This window comes from Papio anubis, chromosome 2, assembly GCF_008728515.1.
Source record: "Papio anubis isolate 15944 chromosome 2, Panubis1.0, whole genome shotgun sequence".
Classification (NCBI taxonomy): Eukaryota; Metazoa; Chordata; class Mammalia; order Primates; family Cercopithecidae; genus Papio; species Papio anubis.
In genome coordinates this window covers 103,252,227-103,272,652 of record NC_044977.1, presented here as the reverse complement: position 1 = coordinate 103,272,652, position 20,426 = coordinate 103,252,227, and the positions used below count along the sequence as shown (strand labels likewise).

General features: G+C 47.6%; 1 protein-coding gene across 1 annotated transcript in view; it reads left to right on the top strand.

The window, feature by feature from the left end:
- The first annotated feature begins 2,895 nt into the window (after window positions 1-2,895).
- The window catches only part of ITGA9 (integrin subunit alpha 9), a 390,243-nt gene continuing 372,712 nt past the window's right edge, over window positions 2,896-20,426 (top strand). The window contains exon 1 of the mRNA XM_021934572.2: window positions 2,896-3,332. Coding sequence (XP_021790264.2) covers window positions 3,148-3,332 — 185 coding nt within the window. The 5' untranslated portion in view covers window positions 2,896-3,147. The remainder of the gene's footprint in view (window positions 3,333-20,426) is intronic.

Here is a 20,426-nt window from a genome sequence, read left to right as displayed (position 1 = left end):
TTTAGGAAACCACCTGAGACGCCTACCACCCAAATCACATGCTCGTATCTCATTGGCCAGACACTGCACATGGCTACTCTGTCTGCAAAAGAGACTGGGAAACATAGTTTTATTTATTTTTAAAGCTAGGCATATTAACACTCCACTAACTGTGGGCTTTGTTAGTAAGGAAAATGGGAAGTATAAATATTGGGAAGATACTAGTGATCTCTACCGCAGATGAAAACTTCAGTGAGGCACAGTGGCTCATGGCTGTAATTCCCGCACTTTGGGAGGCCAAGGCAGGTGGATCACTTGAGCTCAGGAGTTTGACATCAGCCTGGGCAACATGGCAAAACCTCGTTTCTACCAAAAATACAAAAATTAACCGGGCATGGTGGTACGTGCCTGTGGTCCCAGCTACTTGGGAGGCTGAGGTGGGAGGATTGCTGGAGCCTGGAAGGTTGAGGCTGCAGTGAACTGTGATTGCACCACTGCACTCCAACCTGGGAGACAGGAGCAAGACACTGTCTCAAAAATCAACAACAACAAAACCAAACCAAAACAAAAACCAAAAGAAAACCTTGTGTTTTGTGTCCTGCAATGAGAATTGATCATTTTTCACTCTCACACAACCAAAATACAAAGGAAGTTAAAAGTCTCCTTCAAAATCTCCCCCATAGTGCCTTGTTCTCTTACTAAGCTTGCTTTTCTTTAAGCAGTTCATTCTTTTTTTTTCATTTTTCTTGAGACGGATTCTCACTCTGTCACCCAGGCTGGAGTGCAGTGGCACGATCTCGGCTCACTGTGACCTCTGCCTCACAGGTTCAAGCAGTTCTCCTGCCTCAGCCTCCCAAGTAGCTGGGATTACAGGCATGCGCCATCCTGCCCAGCTAATTTTTGTATTTTTAGTAGATATGGGGTTTCACCATGTTGGCCATGGTTGGCCAGGCTGGTCTCGAACTCCTGACCTCAGGTGATCTGCCCGCCTGGCCTTCCAAAGTGCTGGGATTAAAGGCATGAGCCACCACACCCGGCCATTCTTTTTTTTTTTTTTAAATCAGATGGAATCTCGCTCAGTCACGTAGGTTGGAGTGCAGTGCAGTGGCACACTCCCGGCTCACTGCAAGCTCCACCTCTCAGGTTCAAGCTATTCTCCTGCCTCTAGCCTCCCAAGTAACTGGAATTACAGGCATGTGCCACCACGCTCGGCTAATTTTTTGCATTTTTAGTAGAAACAAGGTTTCATTATGTTGGCCAGGTGGTCTTGAACTCCTGACCTCAAGTAATTCACCCACCTCGGCCTCCCAAAGTGCTGTGATTACAGGAGTGAGCCAACACACCCGGCCAGTTCATTCTTTCAACAATGTTTAAGCATCTACCTAAGCCTGACACTGACCTGGGTGTTGGGGGCTACAAAGATATCTAAGATTTTTTTTTTCTCCTTAGAGAGCTGTACCGTCTATAGAGAGGGAAAGAGAGCCCCCAAAATGATTAACATGTTCTAAGTGTCGAGATAGAGGCATGTGGACACACTTTGGCAGCTCAGAGAAGAAAGGAGCAGAGGAAATGGCACAGAAAGGGTGAGGCGAGAACTGGACTGGAAGTCTAGGATGGATAGGATTTTGCCAGTTGAAAATCCTAGGTAGACACATTTCAGGAAGAAAGAAGTGTTGGAGAAGGCACAACGTGTGTGAAAACCCCTGCTGGACACATTCAGGGGACAGCTAGAAGTTGTGTGTGGATACATTGTAGGGTTTGTGGGAAGTGAGTCAGGAAAGGGGCATAAAATGGGGCTGGAAACAGATGGAGCCTCCATTTGAAGTTATGCTAAGGAGACCTGGCTCCATCCTATAGGCAGGAGTAGCTGGTGGGGGGCAACAGGAAGTTTTTAACCATTGTCCAAACTCTGTTGTAGAATTAAAAAGTGGAAAGAAGAGAACACAGGCAGGGAAACCACAAGAGTGTGGTCAGACTTCAACATGATAGCAGTCAATTCAGTAGGAATCTTGAATTTGAGTAGTCAGGTTCATAGAGACAGAAGGTAGAAAGGTGGTTGCCAGAGGCTGGTGGTGGGGATGAGGGTAGGGTTAGGGGGAAAGAGGAGTTATTGTTTAGGGTATAAAGTTTGTTTTCCAAGATGAAGAGTTCTGAAGTTGGATGGTGGTGATGGTTGCATAACATGCATATACTTAATCCCCCAAACGGCACAGTTAAAAATGGTTAAGATGGTAGACTTTCTCTTATGCATATTTACAATTACACACACACACCCTTGAGTGCACGCAGACCCTGCTGGATTCCAACCCACAGAGCTTCTGATTTAGCAGAGCTGAGTGGGACCTGAGGATTTGCTTTTTCTGACAAGTTCCTAGATGACGTTGATGCTGCTGGTCACCACACTTAGGGAATCACTGGTGTATGAGACCAAGTGACTAGAATACGGAGAGGTGCTCTGCTCGCTTCCACGTGGCTACTATTGTTATGAACAACAACAGCAGGCGTTTACTGAGCACTGCTCCTACAGCTTATCTCGCAACTGGGTGAAGGAGCAGAGGATGCGCAGGGCTAGAATCTGGAGTCTAAACTCGTCTTTCACCGGGGTTGCTTTGGATCTTACTGGTTGTGAGACAGGGAGGGAAAGAGAGACAAAAGCAGGGAGACAGGCCCACTAGGGCCGGCAGAGCCTGTAGTGGCGGAGGGCAGCAGCTTTATCTCCTGGAACCCGAGCGCTCCGTGCGCGGCGGGAGGGGGCAGCTCGGGGCGCCTCGGCGGGTCCCCGAGGCTGACTCCCGCCCGGGAAGTGCGCGCAGGGCTCGCAGCCCGCAGGGGGCGCTGCCGCGCCGTCCAGCCGCTGCCGCCCGGGCCGCCCACCCTGCGGGCGCGCCCCTCCGCAGTCCAGCGCCGCCCGGCCCGGGACCCGCTCGCGCAGACTTCTCGGGCGGACTGGGGACGCCCACCGCTCGGGGCCGTCCTTGTGCTCGCCTTCAGCGCCCGCTCAGCCCGCCGTCCGCGCCCCGGTGCCGGGCCCGACGCCCGCATCCCGCCCGTGTCCAGGCGCAGAGCTCCCGCCCCGGGGAGCTTCCCGGCCGTCGGCTGACCCCGCGGCCCGCGCACTCGGCGCCCTGCTCGCCGGGCAGAGGGGAAGGCGGCGGCGGCCGGCTAGGGATGGGCGGCCCGGCTGCGCCAAGGGGCGCCGGGGGGCTCCGCGCGCTGCTGCTGGCGCTGGTGGTCGCGGGGATCCCCGCGGGCGCCTACAACCTCGACCCGCAGCGTCCGGTGCACTTCCAGGGCCCCGCCGACTCGTTCTTCGGCTACGCGGTTCTGGAGCATTTCCACGACAACACGCGCTGGTGAGTGCCCGCCCAGCTCCGCGACCCTGGCCCGCGCGGCCACCGCCCCGGTCCCCAGGCCAGCGCCGCCGCCGCCTTTCCGGCCTCCTCCATGCCGCCGTCCCGAGGGGGCGATTTAAATGTCTCTGTTGCGCGCGGCTCGGCCGCCGGGGGGACGGCGGGAGAAGGGAGGACGCCGTCCGGGGCCCTCTGAGGTCGGGGTCGGCGCCTGGAGGCGGACGGGGGCGTCCGGGCCCCTCCCCGGGGTCCCAGCCCGGAGCGTGCGGGGAGAGCCGCTAGAGTTGTCTCCTCCGCCGCCCAGCCAGACTCGGCTTCGCTCTCTGGATCGCAAAGTAACTTGGCTCCTCTGCCTCCGAGTGGCCGCCGCTGGCCCGGTGAGCTTCCTGAACCTCGCAGGGCCTGGAGGAGTCGGGGCACTGGAGCTGCACCTCTCCCCGATTTTGGGGAACCCCTGAGGAAGTAGTATAGCCTCTACAGCGCCGCTGCGCGGGGTGGGGCGCCCCAGGGACAGGGTGTCTGGGATCCCTTAGGGCGCACTGGAGCCCAGAGCCCCCCCCCCCCCACCCCGCCCCTACAAGACCCTGGGTGGAAGTGGAGCGGAGAAGCTCCTGGGATATAGGGAAGAGGAGGGTGAGGGAGCACCTACGAGTGACACCGCCAGTGGGTCAGGTAGGTGTTTCTTGCGGCAACCTGAGTCTCATCTCATACGGGCCATTCGACCTGGAGACCTTCACCAGAAGCCTTAAGAGAGAGACGTGTTTCTATAGAGGCCAAGGGGTCCAGCTGTCTCCTGAGTACGAAGACGTGGGCCTGAAGAAGGGGGCGGCCCTCCCCCATGAAGCACCGTAAGCTGAGTGGTGCAGAGCTTGTGCCCAACCCCAGCAGAGAAGCACTAAGGGGAGGTTGGTGCCCTCACTGGCCACTTCCTCTGGACCCGAGGGAATGAACAGCCACATAGTGGTCACTTCTTGATAGGAGAGAGAGTTAGGCTGCAGGAAGTTCCCCCGTTCAAGGTCATGCCTCAGTGGGGGCCCAGGTGACAGCCAGGCTGGGGTTGATTTTATTGTGTAGTCACCAGCCTGAGCGTCCTTAGGGGTGGCAGGCAGGGAGGTCGAGGTCACTGTTGCCGGTGCATGAAGTTATGCAGGAGAGTCACTGCTCTGTATTGGACAGAGGCTGATGGAAAAGGGTGATTTGTGGATCGCAGTACTCAAGCATTCCCGGAAAAGGGGACTCCGAGACCATCCCACTAAGAATAATGTTGTTCAGGAGATCAGCCTCCAAGAGAACCAGATTTCAAAGCCCTCACATAGCTCTCGCCCAGCTCCACGTCCCCCTCTCTCACTCCAGTTGCTGGGTTTAAGACCGCGTGTCTGTTCTTACACTTGTCAAATTCCCCTTTTAAAGCAGAGCAGGCTGAACATTTTTCTGTGTCCTGCAGACTCAGGGTCTGAGGTTGAAGAACACATCCCAGATCCCCACACTAGGCACCAAGCACATGGGAAGCGCTGTCAAAAATGGGAGGGCTACTGCGGACAGGGGGCTGCTGAGAAAGGGCCGGCAGCTGAGCAGGCAGCCAAGCCAGCCAGAGCATTGTGTGTGATCTGCAGGCTGAGGCTGGCTCAAGTGCCTTAGAGCTCTTTGACAGCTAGAGGGAGAGAGGCCAGGCCACTGTCACTGTGGATTTGCATGGGCCACAGGTCAAAGCCACCCTGCCTGGGAAAGGAATGAGTAGAGACGAGAGCAGATCTGACAGAGAAAAGGTGTTCAGCCTACTTTGATTTAAAAAGGGGATAAAGAAAAGCTGTTGTGAACAGATTTGGCCAGTGTAGGAAAAGACATTGTGGCCTTCAACTTGTTACCCAGGGTAAATGGTAGGGAGGGGATGTGGAGCTGGGCAATAATGCTGTGCATATCCTTGTTGCCAGTTGAGATGTGGGACTGGTATTTCAGGGGTCCATGGGAACCCGTGTAGCTGGGCTGCTGGGCTCAAAAGTGCCCTCTCTTGTTGTGATACAAGCTGGCTGCTTTTTTGTGTTGGAGTGCTTGTTCCTGTAGCTGTTCAGGCACCAACTTTACTGAAATCTTCTAAAAATAATGCTTCGTTTTACTCCCCCACCCACCACATTGACTTAATTTTTTCTTAGATTTTGTTGTCCCCTTGATTTCTGTTCTCATGCTGTTGTTTTCAAGTGTTTTCCTCCCCATCCTTTTTTTCTCTTTCCTTTTTTCCCAATATTCTTTGTCTTAGACCTTGAATGTATTTTTTGCTGTATGTATGTTCGAATTTTTTTTTTACCCAGGCTTGGTAAACTAAGGCCTTTGAAGTAAGTGACTTCCAGCATCTTCTTTCTCCTTCTTCTTTCCTCTACAGGCCAGACTTATTGCGCAAGGCTGCTGAAACTTAACCCAAAGGGTTCTTGCTTGCATAGACCCCTATTAATGCCCTGTTCCCAATTTGATAATTTTATGTTAATTTTCTTAAAGTTAGTCACCCTGAATTTATAAGATCAGGTCCTGTGAATTCTGGATCTGTCCTCAGTCTGTACCTTAACTTCAACTCTGGGGTTGGTTGATTGACTTGGTGACTGGTTATTGGTCGCTTACTACTAAGAAGTGCCTAAGCCCTGAATCTTCTAGCCCTGCTTGAGGGACATGTCAGTCATTTTCAATTATTTGTGATTGCAAACAGCAGCAGGGGTAAACAACCTTTAACAAAACCCTTGAGGACAATCTTAATTATTTCCTTTGAATAAATTCCTGGACTTAGAATTGGTGGGTCAGAGAGGATGGAAGCTTCAAGGCATTCTTTATGTATTACCAAAGTGCCAGTAAAGTGTGTGTACTTTAGAAAAATACATTAATTTATTCAGACACTGGAGGCTTGGAGTAGTTTTGCAAAGGGCTGCTCTAGTGCAGTGAAAGAGTATAGAACCTACATGGGGGTGACTTAAAAGGATCACAAATACTCGTCAAAATGAGTGAGGAAGGTAAAATATAGACATGAAAGGGAAAAGTAGTATAGCAAAACTTTGAAAGGAAAAGAAGATATGTTAATTAAGCCTTGTATCTTATGTCTCTCTTCTCAAATAAATTATTCTTTGTTACTTAATTCAATATTTTGCAGTCTAAGATGTTTGCTTCATGCTAATTAACCACCTGTTTTACAGGTGAAAAAATGTGTTGTCTCTGGGGAAAGGGAGGGAGAATAATGTGCTGCAAGTGGTAGGGGGAGAGCCCAGACCCCAAAGTCAGCATGGACTCTGCAGGCAGCAGAGCAGAGCGTTCCCATGTTGAGGGACCCGCGGGTGTATATCTCAAAGCATGTGAATGTGCTCTATTGGTGGAACTAGCACTTCTCTAATCCCATAACTGAACATTTCTCTCAATTATTTTGTAGACCAAAATTGTCACTAATGGAAGGATCCTAGATCCCTGTATAAGTGTGGGGGTGATCTTGCTTTTTCCAGCCCTGGTGTTTGAACCCAGCTCTGTAGCCATATCACACTGAGCACAGAGCCCCAGACCCAGCTTCTCTCAGTATACCTGCTTGAGTGGTCCTGCTGTCACTGTGCTCTGGGCAGTGAGAACTGTCCCCATGGCTATAGGGACTAGAATATCCCGGACAGTGTTCCAGATGACGTTTGTATCAGTTGGGATACAAACATGCAAGTTATTCAATTTTCTTTTTTTCTAATAACACCCAGAGTGTGTCTGCCAGTCCAGAGCCAGCTTCCTCTCCTATAGCTCCCACTGCCTGAGTCTTCTGGCATCCTTTGAACACCAACAGTAAGTGCCAGGGAACATGGACAAAGCCGATTTCTGTCCCCTTCCTTTAGACATGGACCAGTTCCTCAGCTGCAGGGCTGACAACTGTAACACCCTGTGATATAAATAAATGCGGCCTGGCTGGCGTGCAGGCTCCAGAGCGGACGTCTTTCACACTCCGCCCCGTCCCCTCCTCCTTCTCTGCCCCAGACGCCCTGGAGTCCAAAGTGGTTGGGTGCACTGGCTTCCTTTCTGGAGACGTGCTTCCTGCTCCCTCTCCTGGGACGCATCAAGACGGCTGTGCTTAGGCACAGAGCAAGTGCTCGGAAATGGAAGATGTGCTGGGCTTTTTGCTTTGTTAAGGTTGTCAGAGTGTTGTTCAGTGAGGAATAGGAGGCAATTCCAAGCCAAGGAGAACATAACATCCTCAATTTGCATGAAGGTTGAGAATTAAAAGAACAAGCTAGACAGTTCTGGTGAGCTGTCTGATGTAGTCACCACTAGCCAGATATATTGCTATGTAAATTAACTAAAAATAAAATTTAAAATTCAGCTTCTCAGTTGCACTTGCCACATTTCAAGTACTCAGTAGCCACATGGGGCTAGTAGCTACTGTATTGGACATAACACAGAGAAAACATTTTCATCATCATGGAAAGTTCTACTGGGCAGTGTGGGTTTAGAGCAATGATGTAAGTCTTAAAGGGCTAGACAAGGATCAAAAGGAGAGGTAAGAAAAAGAAAAAGAAAAAAAGCAACCCATAGCATATGTGAGTACTAAAACTGAAACGGGTGCTTACATCTAACTAAAAATTATTGCCTGCTGAAGAGGTTGAATTGTCTTTCCACTCATAAAACACCGCAGGGCCTGATCTGTATTTAGGGCTGGGGGTTCAAGAATGAAAACTTTTTCTCACAATCTGACAGGTAGGTGAGAAAATTGTGGGGTTCTAGTTGTGTGTCTCAAATGAAATTTAAGATATAGGCTCTGGTGGGGGAGAGGCTCGCCCTCAGGCAGGCATGGGTTATTCAGAGGGGCAGAAGAGAAACTCCTGTGCAGGGAAAACATTTAGAAGGGGAGCCCTGGGATCATAGGCCCTGCTGCCCCCGGCCCTGCCAGTCTTGCTGAGGAAACACCCAGAAATGGTGGTGGGAGCCCTGCCTTCTCATAACCTCAGTGGTGAGCATCTTTGCAGAGTTCCTCTGTCCTGTGCCAGACTCTAGGGGAAGGTGTAGGTCCGCTTCCTCGTTGGAATTTTTCTGGGGAAATGGCATTTTCAGACCTTGTTCCTGGTCCTCACTCACCCTGCAGAGCCTGCTTTCTCAAGCTCTCAAGAAGGGACAGCACATATATGAGGCCTGAGTTCCAAGGGGATGCAAAAAGCATCTTCTCGGGGTTTCTGGGAAATTTCTCTGAAGATCTGGAGAAGCTGGCAAGGGTGCTGTTTTCTGAGCTAGTGCTGAATGCTGGCTGGGGGCAGAGGCAGCTGTCTTACCCAGTGGAGAACCTTCCAGGGCAAGAAGACAGTCTTGTCTCAACCTGTCATTAATGGCCCTGAGTGTGAGAGTGTGAAGGGCCGGGCCCCAGCCAGCTCTGATTCCCTGGTGACATGCTACTGTTCAGGAAATGGTCTCCTGATAACTTCTATTGTGATTTGTCCAGGGAAAATGTTGTTTTTGCATTTGTTAAAAGCAGCCATGGTATTCTCTGAAATTCCTTGCTTTCAAAGGGTTGCATGTAATTTTAAGAACCAAAATGAGTTTCGTCAGATAGTATCTGCTGGGTATCTACAAGAGGTCAGATGCTTTCACAGGCGTAGTCTTTGTGACATCCTAGTGAGTGGTTTCCAGTTTGCTATTTGGGGAACTGAGGCTTACAGAGTTACACGCCTTGTTCAAGGCCCACCCCAGCCTGAGAGATCAATGCACATTCACTGGGGGCTTGTGTCAGTTTGCATCCCCTAGGAAGCAGATGCTAGGACAGAGATAGGAGTGTGAGAGAATTGTTGGGGCTGAGTATTGCCTGTGAAATAGAAATGGGGCAGTTGGATGGGGCAGAGAGAGCCTCTGACTCTATGCAGATCTGATTAAAGTCTCAGTCAACTCAACAGGGACCACTGGGAAGAAATGGCTGTCCTCTGCCAGGGTCAGGCATTGGCTGGAGCTGTCTGGAAAGAGCACAGCCTCAGCTGGAATCCTGTAGCAGATCCCAGGAAAGCTGCAGCTGGAGGCTGTCACTGACGGTCCCCCTTGCAGCTGAACAGCATGAAGTGACCCACACCTCGATTGATGCCCTGGAGCCCGCCACGCATGAATCACTGTGTTGGGAGGGTGTGAGGTGTGCTCCTTGGCCTGTAGTGTGGCTGGGAGTCATCTGTCTTTGTTCATACCTCTGTAATCAGTCTGTGGAGTGTTAGGATTGACAGTAGGGCCATTGGAACTGGCCCAGAAACAGAATCTCGAGCAATCTTGCCACCAGCTGACTGATAAGGTGCTTCTTTCTGATGTCGGAGAAGTCACAGGTGATGGATTTCAGAAGAAAGGAGCTCTGCTTTACACTGAGCCACCGAGTTCTCTGAACTGCAAATCCTTTTAGCCAAGTGGATTTGGTGATCAACCAAAGCAGAATAAAATGTTTTATCCCAACCTTCCTTTTTGCCAGAGGGAGTCCTAGAAAGCCAATGTAAGTCCAAGATTGGGAAAAATCTACAGTCTTTGAAACCACAGGCTCACTTGGTCCATCAATGACTGCTCTGAGCAAAAAGGACTTCTGTGATGAGTTTAAATTAGCAACGGAAGCAACAATAACACCACCAGCAGCAACAGTGTATCTTTGAATATTTAGTAGATGTCAAGTGCTATCTACATAGGTACTCACATTAGCTTATTTAATACTCCCAACAGTCCTTTCAGCTGGTAGCCATTTGGGCTGCCATAACAAACTGTTATAGGTTGGGTTGCTCATAAATGACAGAATTTATTTCTCACAGATCTAGAGCCTTGGAAGTCCAAGATCAAGGCCCTAGCAGATTTGCTGTCTAGTGAGTGCCTGTTTCTTGGTTCATAGACAGTGGTGTCCTCACTCTAAGCTCACACGATGAAAGGGGTGAGGGAACTCTCTGGGGCCACATTTATAAGGGCACTAATTCATTCATAGGTTATATCCTCATGACATAATCACCTCCCAAGGTCCCCACCTCCAAATAACATTACCTTGGGGTGAAGATTTCAACGTATACATTTTGAGGGAACACAAGCATTCACTCTGTAGCAGCTGGCTATCATTTTATCCCCATTTATGGAGGGGAAGCTGAGGCACAGAGGCATCATTGCCCAAGTTACGTGGCTAATGAGTTGTTGAGCACAGGCCTGTGCCTTTGTCCACCCAGGCTGACTGCCTCTCAGGAAGTCAAGAATCTGAGTTTGGGGGGAAGTCCCCAACTCAGGGCGCTCAGACATCTGTCTTGTGAATTTCTCTTCTGCCTGCTTTCCTGGAAAAGTTATTGAATTGCAATAGTAGTAGCTTCTCTGCAGCTCCCTTTGGGGATGCTTATTCATGACCCACTGGCTACTCTTGGGGGGATGCAAGGGTTCTGTTTTCTGGAGGTGTTTGATCACTGAGTGAACAGGGACCCAGTGATTCTGCCAGGGACATTCGAAGGGCCTCTTCTCACACCAAGTCTGTCTGACATTAAGACAGAAGTGTCCTAGGAAAGATGGAGTACTCTGTAGTATTCCATGTATCCCCCCTAACCTCCTGGGGCTGCTTTGTTACTATCCCCCCATCCACTCTGAGTTCTACTGGCTCCCACCACTTATTTAGGAAGCTCTGAATTGGGGAAGGTAGCCATGGAAGCCAGTGTTTCAGAATCACTCCTGGGTTCCTAACTTTATTAAAGAAACCCACACAGAGTCAAACTTGCTGGCCAACAATATGTGAGAGGATGATTTGTATCCCCGAATATTTGAACATTTAATAAAAGGCATGAATGGGTACAAAAAATTAGAAAGAATGAGTAAGAACTAGTGTTTGATAGCACAACAAGATGACTATAGTCAACAATAATTTGACTGTACATTTAAAAATAACTAAAAGAGTACAATTGGATCACTTGTAACATAAAGGATAAACGCATCAGGTGATGGATACCCCATTTACCCTGCTGTGGTTATTACGTATTACATGCCTGTAACAAAATATCTCATGTACCTCATAAATATGTACCTACTATGGGCCCAAATCTTTTTATTTTTATTTTTTGACGGAGTCTTCACTCTGTCAACCAGGCTGGAGTGCAGTGGCACGAGCTTGGCTCACTGCAAGCTCCGCCTCCTGGGTTCACGCCATTCTCCTGCCTCAGCCTCCCGCGTAGCTGGGACAGCAGGCGCCTGCCATCATGCCTGGCTAATTTTTTTTTTGTATTTTTAGTAGAGATGGGGTTTTGCTGTGTTAACCAGGATGGTCTTGAGCTCCTGACCTTGTGATCCACACGCTTCGGCCTCCCAAAGTGCTAGGATTACAGGCATGACCCACCACGCCCAACCTATGTGCCCAAATTTTCTTAAAAAATAAAAAAGTATGAAACAAATTTCCTCCATCTTAGCTGATCTCTTGGTGTGTTAAGGTCACCTGGGAGATGCCCTTTCCTGCCCCATCCTATCTAGTGTCAAAGTGCTGTGGTATATGCGGACCCCAGAGTAAACTTGGTGTTGTGCAGTACACACCAGTAGGCAGCACTGCAGAGGGTCTTGGCACGTCTTTTGCACCAGGATGGGTCCTAGAGGGTGGATGTTCCAGATAAAACTGAGTGGTGGTCTTCCTGTCTCTACCTTCATTGAGTCCCTGGTTCCACAGCAACAACCAGATCCACGATTTTTATGCCATAAAAGGGGGCACCGCTGAGATACACAAGTGCCTGGTGGCCAAGAGAGTGGGCTCCTTACTCTCCCCAGCCTGCCTTACTCAGCCCTCTGCTTAGGAGCTGTGTGATCTTGGCCAATTACTTCAGCTGTCTGAACCTACTTCAGCTGTCTGAACCTCAGTTTCCTTTTCTGCAAAGAGTAATAAGGGTACATCCCTCATTAGGTTGGTGGGGGCATTAAATGAGATAATATCTGCAAAGCCCAGAGCACAACACAGCATACAGTAAGCCCTTGATAGATGCCAGTAGTTATCTCTCTTGTTACTTGATCTGATTTATGAAACTAATGGTCTTTTTCATCCTGACTTGAGATGCTGAGTTTTCTTTCAGTGTTTTTGTTGATTCATTCATTTATTCACCAAACTTTGAGTGTTGACACTCAACACTGAAATGAATGAGATATTCTAACATAGACACATTCTTCATTATGTGTGGCCTCTAACATTTTCGTTATGTTCTACATAAATCTGCATTTTTGTGCATTCATTTACACCCCGTCTGCTTCCAAAAAGGATCTGAAATGGCTACTTTAAATGGAGATCGTTGGGATTGTAAATCCTAGAATTTTGCCTGCCTCTTTCTTCTCTGTGCTCTTGGAAAGCCAAGGAGCAGATGGGAGGCCACCCTTGTTATGGGGAGCTCCAGCTTCCACCCCAGGCTCCAGATAAGTCTAGGAGGTAGGTCTACAGTTCCAAGGTGGGGTACTTTTTTTAAAAAAATGTAAATGTATTGCCATATTTCTCTTGAAAAGAATTATCACAAGAAACCAACAAGAAGATATCAAGGCTTTTTCTTAGATCTGCCAGAAGTCTGTAATTCGCTCTACCCCTTGGACTTTAGTGTTCACTTGATGCTTTCAGATGTGGAAGGAAAACCTCAGACCTTTTCCCTTACCTCCTTCTCCAGCTGCCTCCCCTCAGTGTGTCTGTCAAGACCTGAGCCCCAGGCCAGAGCAGCAGCCTCTGACCCTTCACTCCCTGAATCACAAGCTGGGGATCAATGTCACTCCAAGGTGGGACCCTGCCCCCGTGCCTCTGCTTTTCCCAGCCAGGCATGGACTCCAACTATTTCATTCTCTAACTTAGCATTATGTGGTATGGACTGTGCCCCTCTCCCTCCATTTATTTACTCTAACCTAGGCTCTCCAGGATAAAAATTATTATTGCCAGCCTTTTATGAATAGTTCCTATATGCCAGAAGCACTGTGTTCATAGTCCTCTTTATGCAGAGGGGGCTACCACTGCTGAAGCACAGAGAAGCCAAGTCACTTGTCCAAGGTTACCCAGCAAGTAAGTAAATTACAGAGTTGTGCTTTGAACCAAGGTGGGACTGATTTAATGCTAAACTGATTGTTCTCAGGGTTAGCCATGCTGCCCTCCCTACCTCTACCTCCATCAAGGCCCTGTCCAAGGTATCAGGTTTCTAAGGAAAAAAGAGAAGGGCCCTGAAAGGAAAAGGGCTACTTTAGAGAGCATTTGTATCTGCTCTTGGCCTTGCAGATAAAATACCATAATCTACTCTTGCAAGTCAGGCCATCTTGGGGTGCATGGTCCCCCAAACACTTTTATCTGCCTTTTCCTTTTGTGCCTCATCACTGCCCTGGGAGGCGGATCATGCATTTGTTATTATTCTTGTTTTTTTTTTTTTTTAAATTTTATTTCTATTATTATTATAGTTTAAGCTAGAACGGGCATGTGCATAATGTGCAGGTTTGTTAAGTATAGGTATACTTGTACAGGCAAGTTGGTCTGCTGCACCTATCAACCTGCTTCATTTACATCAGGTATAACTCCCACCGCAATCCCTCTCCCTCCCCCTCCCCATGATAGGCCCCGTGTGTGATGTCCCCTTCCTGAGTCCAAGTGATCTTCATTGTTCAGTTCCTGCACTCCAAGGAGTGAGAACATGTGTTTGGTTTCTGTTCTTGTGATAGTTTGCTAAGAATGATGAGCTCTTATTGCATCCATGTCCCTACAAAGGACGAACTCATCCTTTTTATGGCTGCATAGTATTCCATGGGTGTATATGTGCCACATTTCTTAATCCAATCGGTCACTGATGACATTTGGTTGATTCCAAGTTCCTATATTAGTGTATAGTGCTGCAAATAAACATACGGTGCATGTGTCTTTATAGCAGCATAATTTATAATCCTTTGGGTATATCCTGTGCAATGGGATGATAATAAGTATGGTACATCTAGTTCTAGATCGTTGAGGAATCGCCATACTGTTTTCCATAATGGTTGAACTAGTTTACAATCCCACCAACAGTGTAAAGTGTTCCTATTTCTCCACATCCCTCCAGCACCTGTTGTTTCCTTGACTTTGAATGATCGCCATTCTAACTGGTGTGAGATGGTATCTCATTGTGGTTTTGATTTGTACTTCTCTGATGACAGTGATGATGAGCATTTTTTCATGTGTCTGTTGGCTGTAAGGAATGTCTCTTTGAGAAATGTCTGTTCATATCCTTTGCCCACTTTTGATGGGGTTGTTTTGTTTTTTCTTGTAAATTTGTTTGAGTTCTTGTGGTGGTTCTGGATATTAGCCTTTGTCAGATGAGTAGATTGCAAAAATTTTCTCCCATTCTGTAGGCTGCCTGTTCACTCTTATGGTAGTTTCTTTGCTGTGCAGTAGCTCTTTAGTTTAATGAGATCCCATTTGTCAATTTTAGCTTTTGCTGCCAAGTTGCTTTTGGTGTTTTAGACATGAAGTCTTTGCCTATGCCTCTATGTCCTGAATGGTACTACCTAGGTTTCCTCTAGGATTTTTATGGTATTAGGTCTAACATTTAAGTCTCTAATCCATCTTGAATTAATTTTCGTATATGAGTAAGGAAAGATCCAGTTTTAGCTTTCTACTTATATTAGCCAATTTTCCTAGCACCATTTATTAAATAGGAATCCTTTTCTTTCCTATTTCTTGTTTTTCTTCTCAGGTTTGTCAAAGATCAGATGGCTGTAGATGTGTGGTATTATTTCTGAGGACTCTGTTCTGTTCCATTGGTCTATATCTCTGTTTTGGGTACCAGTACCATGCTGTTTTGGTTGGAACGTACCTCAAAATAATAAGAGCTTATTTATGACAAACCCACAGCCAATATCATACTGAATGGGCAAAACTGGAAAAATTCCCTTGAAAACTGGCACAAGATAGGATGCCCTCTCTCACCAATTCATTCAAATATAGTGTTGGAAGTTCTGGCTAGGCAATCAGGCAAAGAGAAAGAAATCAAGGGTATTCAGTTAGGAAAGAAGAAGTCAAATCTGTCCCTGTTTGCAGATGACATGATTGTATTAATAGAAACCCCATTGTCTCAGCCTCCAAAATCTCCTTAAGCTGATAAGCAACTTTGAAAGCAAAGTCTCAGGATACAAAATTAATGTGTGCAAAAATCACAAGCATCTTTATACACCAATAACAGACAAACACAGAGCCAAATCATGAATGAACTTCCACTCAAATTGCTTCAAAGAGAATAAAATACCTAGGAATCCAACTTACAAGGGATGTAAAGGACCTCTTCTAAGGAGAACTACAAACCACTGCTCAGTGAAATAAAAGAGGACACAAACAAATGGAAGAACATACCATGCTCATGGATAGGAAGAATCATCGTGAAATGGGCTACCGCCCAAGGCGTAATTTATAGATTCAATGCCATCCCCATCATACCCCCAAATGGAGTTTCTTCTACAGGAATCTGGAAAAAACTGGCTTTAAAGTTCATGGTGGGAACCAAAAAAGAGCCCGCATCTCCAAGACAATCCTAAGTCAAAAGAACAAAGCTGGAGGCATCACGCTACCTGACTTCAAACTATACTACAAGGCTACAGTAATTATTCTTGTTTTAGAGAAAAGGAAAGGAAGGGTCAGAGTGGCCAGGGGACTTGTCCAAGGTCACATACCTGTAGCTGGCACACTCCTGGGTGTGACTTCAGGTACACTCTTCAGGGCTTATTCTATCACTCCACCATGCCTGTCCCATCTCAGGGCCCTCAGTAAAAGTCTGTGGTCCTGGTTGGTGGTGAGATTCCTTTGAGGGAGGGAAAGGAGACCAGGTAGCTAGAGGAGCCATAGCAGTATTTGTCAGCTGCATAGTTGGATAATTGGTTTGGATTTAGCAGGAATTAGTGGGCAACGCAGTTACTACGGTCCAGATTCCTTCAGAAGTGGCATGCCTTAGCTTGATGATGTATCTGTTTTCTATCACCACAATATTGCTGCATAACAAACCACCCCAAAACTTAGTGGTTTAAATCAACCACCACTTGAAGCTTATTCTGCGGTTGGCAACTTAGGTTGGGTTCAGCTGGGTGGTTCTTCTGTTCTCTGCAGGACTCACCCATGCATCTGTGGTCAACTTCTGGGTTGGCTGACTGGCTGGCTGGCAAAGGATGGCTTCAGCTGGAAGGACTTATTTGTGCTCCATGTGTCTTTCATCCTCTTGCAGCTAGCCTGGGCTTGTACACATGGTGGTTGGGTAGGGTACCAATAGAACAATCAGAAGCTTGCATGATTTCTTGAAGCCTAAGCTCAGAAGTCAAACCATGCCCCTTCTGCCACATTCTGTTGGCCAATGTAAGCCACAGGGCCAGCTTACACCAAGACGAGGCAGAAACACATTTCATATTTTGATAAGAGAAGCTGCAAAGCCACACTGAAAAGAGCAGGGATACAGGAAGGGTAGGGAATTGTGGCCACTTTTGTAATGTATTATTGGTGGTGAAAGCATCCTGGCCATCCCTGAATTACTGTGACAGTCTGAATAAATTCCTGCCCAGCACACCAGAAAAGGGACCAAGGTTCTATTAACCTAAATAGCAAACACAGAGAGAAGCTCTCTAAAGGAAAATGTTTACTCAGGAATAGGGCATTGCAGTAGGAATACATGTGTCACAGTAATCTGTGTGCATATTCAGGGAGGTAAAGGAAAACAAAGGCTTTTAAAGGAAAAATGAGGATTACTTAATTGTTTTGAGATAATTATCCTTGGATACAATGATCAGTAACAAGGGTGGCACCAGTTTGAGGTTGGAAAGAGAGTTGCTAGGTAGATTTCCTCGCAGAAGGTTTGTGTGTGTGTGTGTTTATGTGTGTGTATGGTTGTGATGGCCTTTGTGCAAGATTGTGTTTTTGCAGATTTTTTTGTGCTAGTTCTTGTTATCAGTTATTTATGCATGAAAACTTTTCCTTCATGGCTTCCCATGGCTCTGTTTATCAGGGTTTTTTGTTGAACACAGTGACTCCATTTTGATTCTGACAATGTTTGCAATTCTAAGGATCTATGAGCTCTTGGGTGCTGCCAGGAGTTGGAGCTGGGATGAGTTCGGTGTCAAGGTATTTGGCCTACTACTGCCCAGCAGTCTAACATTTCTTTGAACACCTACTTTGTAGCAGGCACTTTGCTGGGTGCTTTATAAACAGTCTTTTGCTTAAACCTTACAAGAAACATTCTTAGGTACACGTTTATTCCTCCTGTTTTACAGAAGAGGAAAACTGAGGCTCGGAGTAGTTAAGACACTTGTCTAAGAGACACAGCTTGTCAGCAGTAGAGGCAGAATTTAAACCCTGTGTTACTGCCTGTGCTTCTTACGCTTTGTCACCATGCATAACTTTCCCACAAAGCTTAGAAGCCAGGTAGAACTACTGGCTTAAAACCATAGAAAGCAGTCAGTATCCACTGCTTAAACACCAGGAGCCTCAGTTTCCCCAAATGTAAGAAGAGCTTATGAGGCCTTTCAGGTCCCACGGCTCCACTGGGCAAGCATTGGTCCCTAGTGAGTCCCCTCCCTCTGGAAATGAAGAGTTTGGTGTGGTCAGAGGTGGCTCTCCCGACACCAGCTCTTCCTTTACTCAAGCCTGGGCTGCTTTCTGCCCAGTAAGGGATGTGGACAATTCCTGGGGTTTCCCCGTGGTGGACACACAGTGAAGAATTTGACTCATGTAACCAAAACGTAGGCCCCTGGGGAAGCTTTGGCTTTGGGATCAAATGCCCGAAAGCAAACCTAATGGGTTTAAAGATTTTAATCCCCAGTTGCTGTCCTCGATCTGGCTATAATTTCGCCTGTGGAATCGCTGCTGTGGCATTTGTGGGGAGGGAGGGAATCTTTGAGACACTGTCAGTTCTCAGTCCTGCCCAAGGAGGCAGCTGTGGTTCAGTCCTTTTCTGTCACCCGCTCTCCAGAGAATTTACCTGCAGATTACCCTCAAAACGTGAGAGAAGTTCAGAGCGAGGTGGGCGACTGGAATGGAGCCTTCACAGACAGCTTGACCACACACAGGGAGCTCAGAAAGCAGCTTTGTTGGAAAAATGCAGGGCACTTAAACTGCCACACGAGGAGGGAGTTTGGAGAGGCTGGAAAGAGCATGCCACTGGACACAGACACTCTGGGTTCAAATCCCAGCTCTGCCACTTACTGGCGGTGTGACCCAGCATCTCCAAGTGGAAAACACATGAGAGGCTGCCTGACAGGTTGGCCATGAGCAAGAAAGCACCCTTGTGAACATAACCAGTGTTGGTGGATGAACCGATGCACCCACACTTCCAAAGCACTGCTTATTAAGAGAGGCAAACTTCTGGTTAACACCATGACAGCAGTGTCAGTGCTTTGGAAAAGCAAGGTGATTGAAAATCACCTTTTGAGTCACCTGAGCCTGATGGGGAGGAGAAAGTCTTCTTTTCACTTCCAAACCGCAGCATGCCCTTTGACATGACGGAGCTTTCACATCACAGTTCTCACTTCAGAGCTGCCCTCAAAGGCTCACTGGGGCTTTCTCAGGTGGGAATTACATATGTGAGCAGCTGGCACCAGAGGGGGCACTGGGTACCTGTTGGTTCCCTTTTCCTCCCTTCAGGCTGATGTGGGGTGGGTAGAATAGGGCATGGGTGATGTATTTGACTACTGGGGTGCATGCTACAGCTTGGCATTTAACATGAATAACCATCTTAACCTCCTCTGGCCACCTGCTTCCCTATCTGTAAAATGGGGATAATATTAGTACCTCCCGTAGGGTTGCTGTGAAGACTAAATTTGATCCTGCCCAAAATGAACTTTACCCAGCACCTGCACACTCTATGTGCCTGCTACATGCTGGTTGCCCTAATTAGAAATTTAGAGTCTTGCATTGATGAGAGGACTTTAAAAGGCCTATGAGGCCGGGCACAGTGGCTCAGGCCTGTAATCCCAGCACTTTGGGAGGCTGAGGCAGGTGGATCACCTGAGGTCAGGAGTTCAAGACCAGCCTGACCAATAGAGTGAAACCCTGTCTTTACTGAAAATACAAAAATTAGCCGGACCTGTTGGTGTGTGCCTGTAGTACCCAGCTACTAGGGAGGCTGAGACGGGAGAATCACTTGAACCCTGGAGGTGGAGGTTGCAGTGAGCAGAGATTGCCCCACTGTACTCCAGACTGGGTAAGAGAGTGAGACACCGTCTTAAAAAAAAAAAAAAAAAAAAAAAAGGGCCTTTGAAGTTTGTGGCATCTTTAACTGGGGATGGGATAGAAGAAGAGCCTTGCTTCTGAAGGGCAATCTCTTCTACTGGCTCCAAATGAACATAGTTATTTTTACTCAGTTTGGGTGGTTACATAGTACTTCTTAAACTGTTAATCACCTGAGAGCTTGTTAAAATGCACTGATTTAATGGGCTGGGGCCTAAGATTCTGCATTTCCGACAAGTGCCAGGTGTTCCCCATGCTGCTGGTCTGAGGACCACACTTGAAGTAGCAAGCAAAGCAGAGAAGTAGCGTGATGCTTTGTTGATGGCAGCCTGTTGGTGGGGACGCTCAGGCCCTTTTATGTGGTAACTATAGTGGAAAGGAACATTGTCTTGTCGAGAGTACCAGGAGAGTTGGGGTGATGTTTGAAGTGGCTAGGATGTCTTTTTATAACTCTGCAGATGGCATCTTTTCAGTGGCTTGTTCTGAACTCTGGGCCACGGTAATCTCTTTATCCCTTGGGATCAGCCTGGTAAACAGCCAGCTGAATTAACTTCAGAAAAGACTCACTCATGGGCTGGCCTGCGGTGCAGTCTTGCTGGACGGTGGCCTAGGTACAGAGCAGTGCTGCCTGTGGAGGAAGCCACGATGTTCTGTACACACATAGATACAAACACATTCCCGTGTGCCACCCCGTGAGTGTCATACATGTGTGTGTGCATGCCCCCTTATCTCTAGCCTCATTTTCCATTGCACAGGATTTGGGAAAAACCTTTCGTCTGACCAGCTGATCAGAAGTTTTGAACTGAAAGGTTGTTATCAGGGTTTGAATCAGCCATTGTTGTTAGAACCATTGAGTACCTTGGGCTTGGAAAGAAATAATAATTCAGCAGGTTCCTTTCCACTTTAGATTTTGGTGTAAACTCTCAGTCTTGGCTCTAGGCTGGAGGAAGCACTGCCTG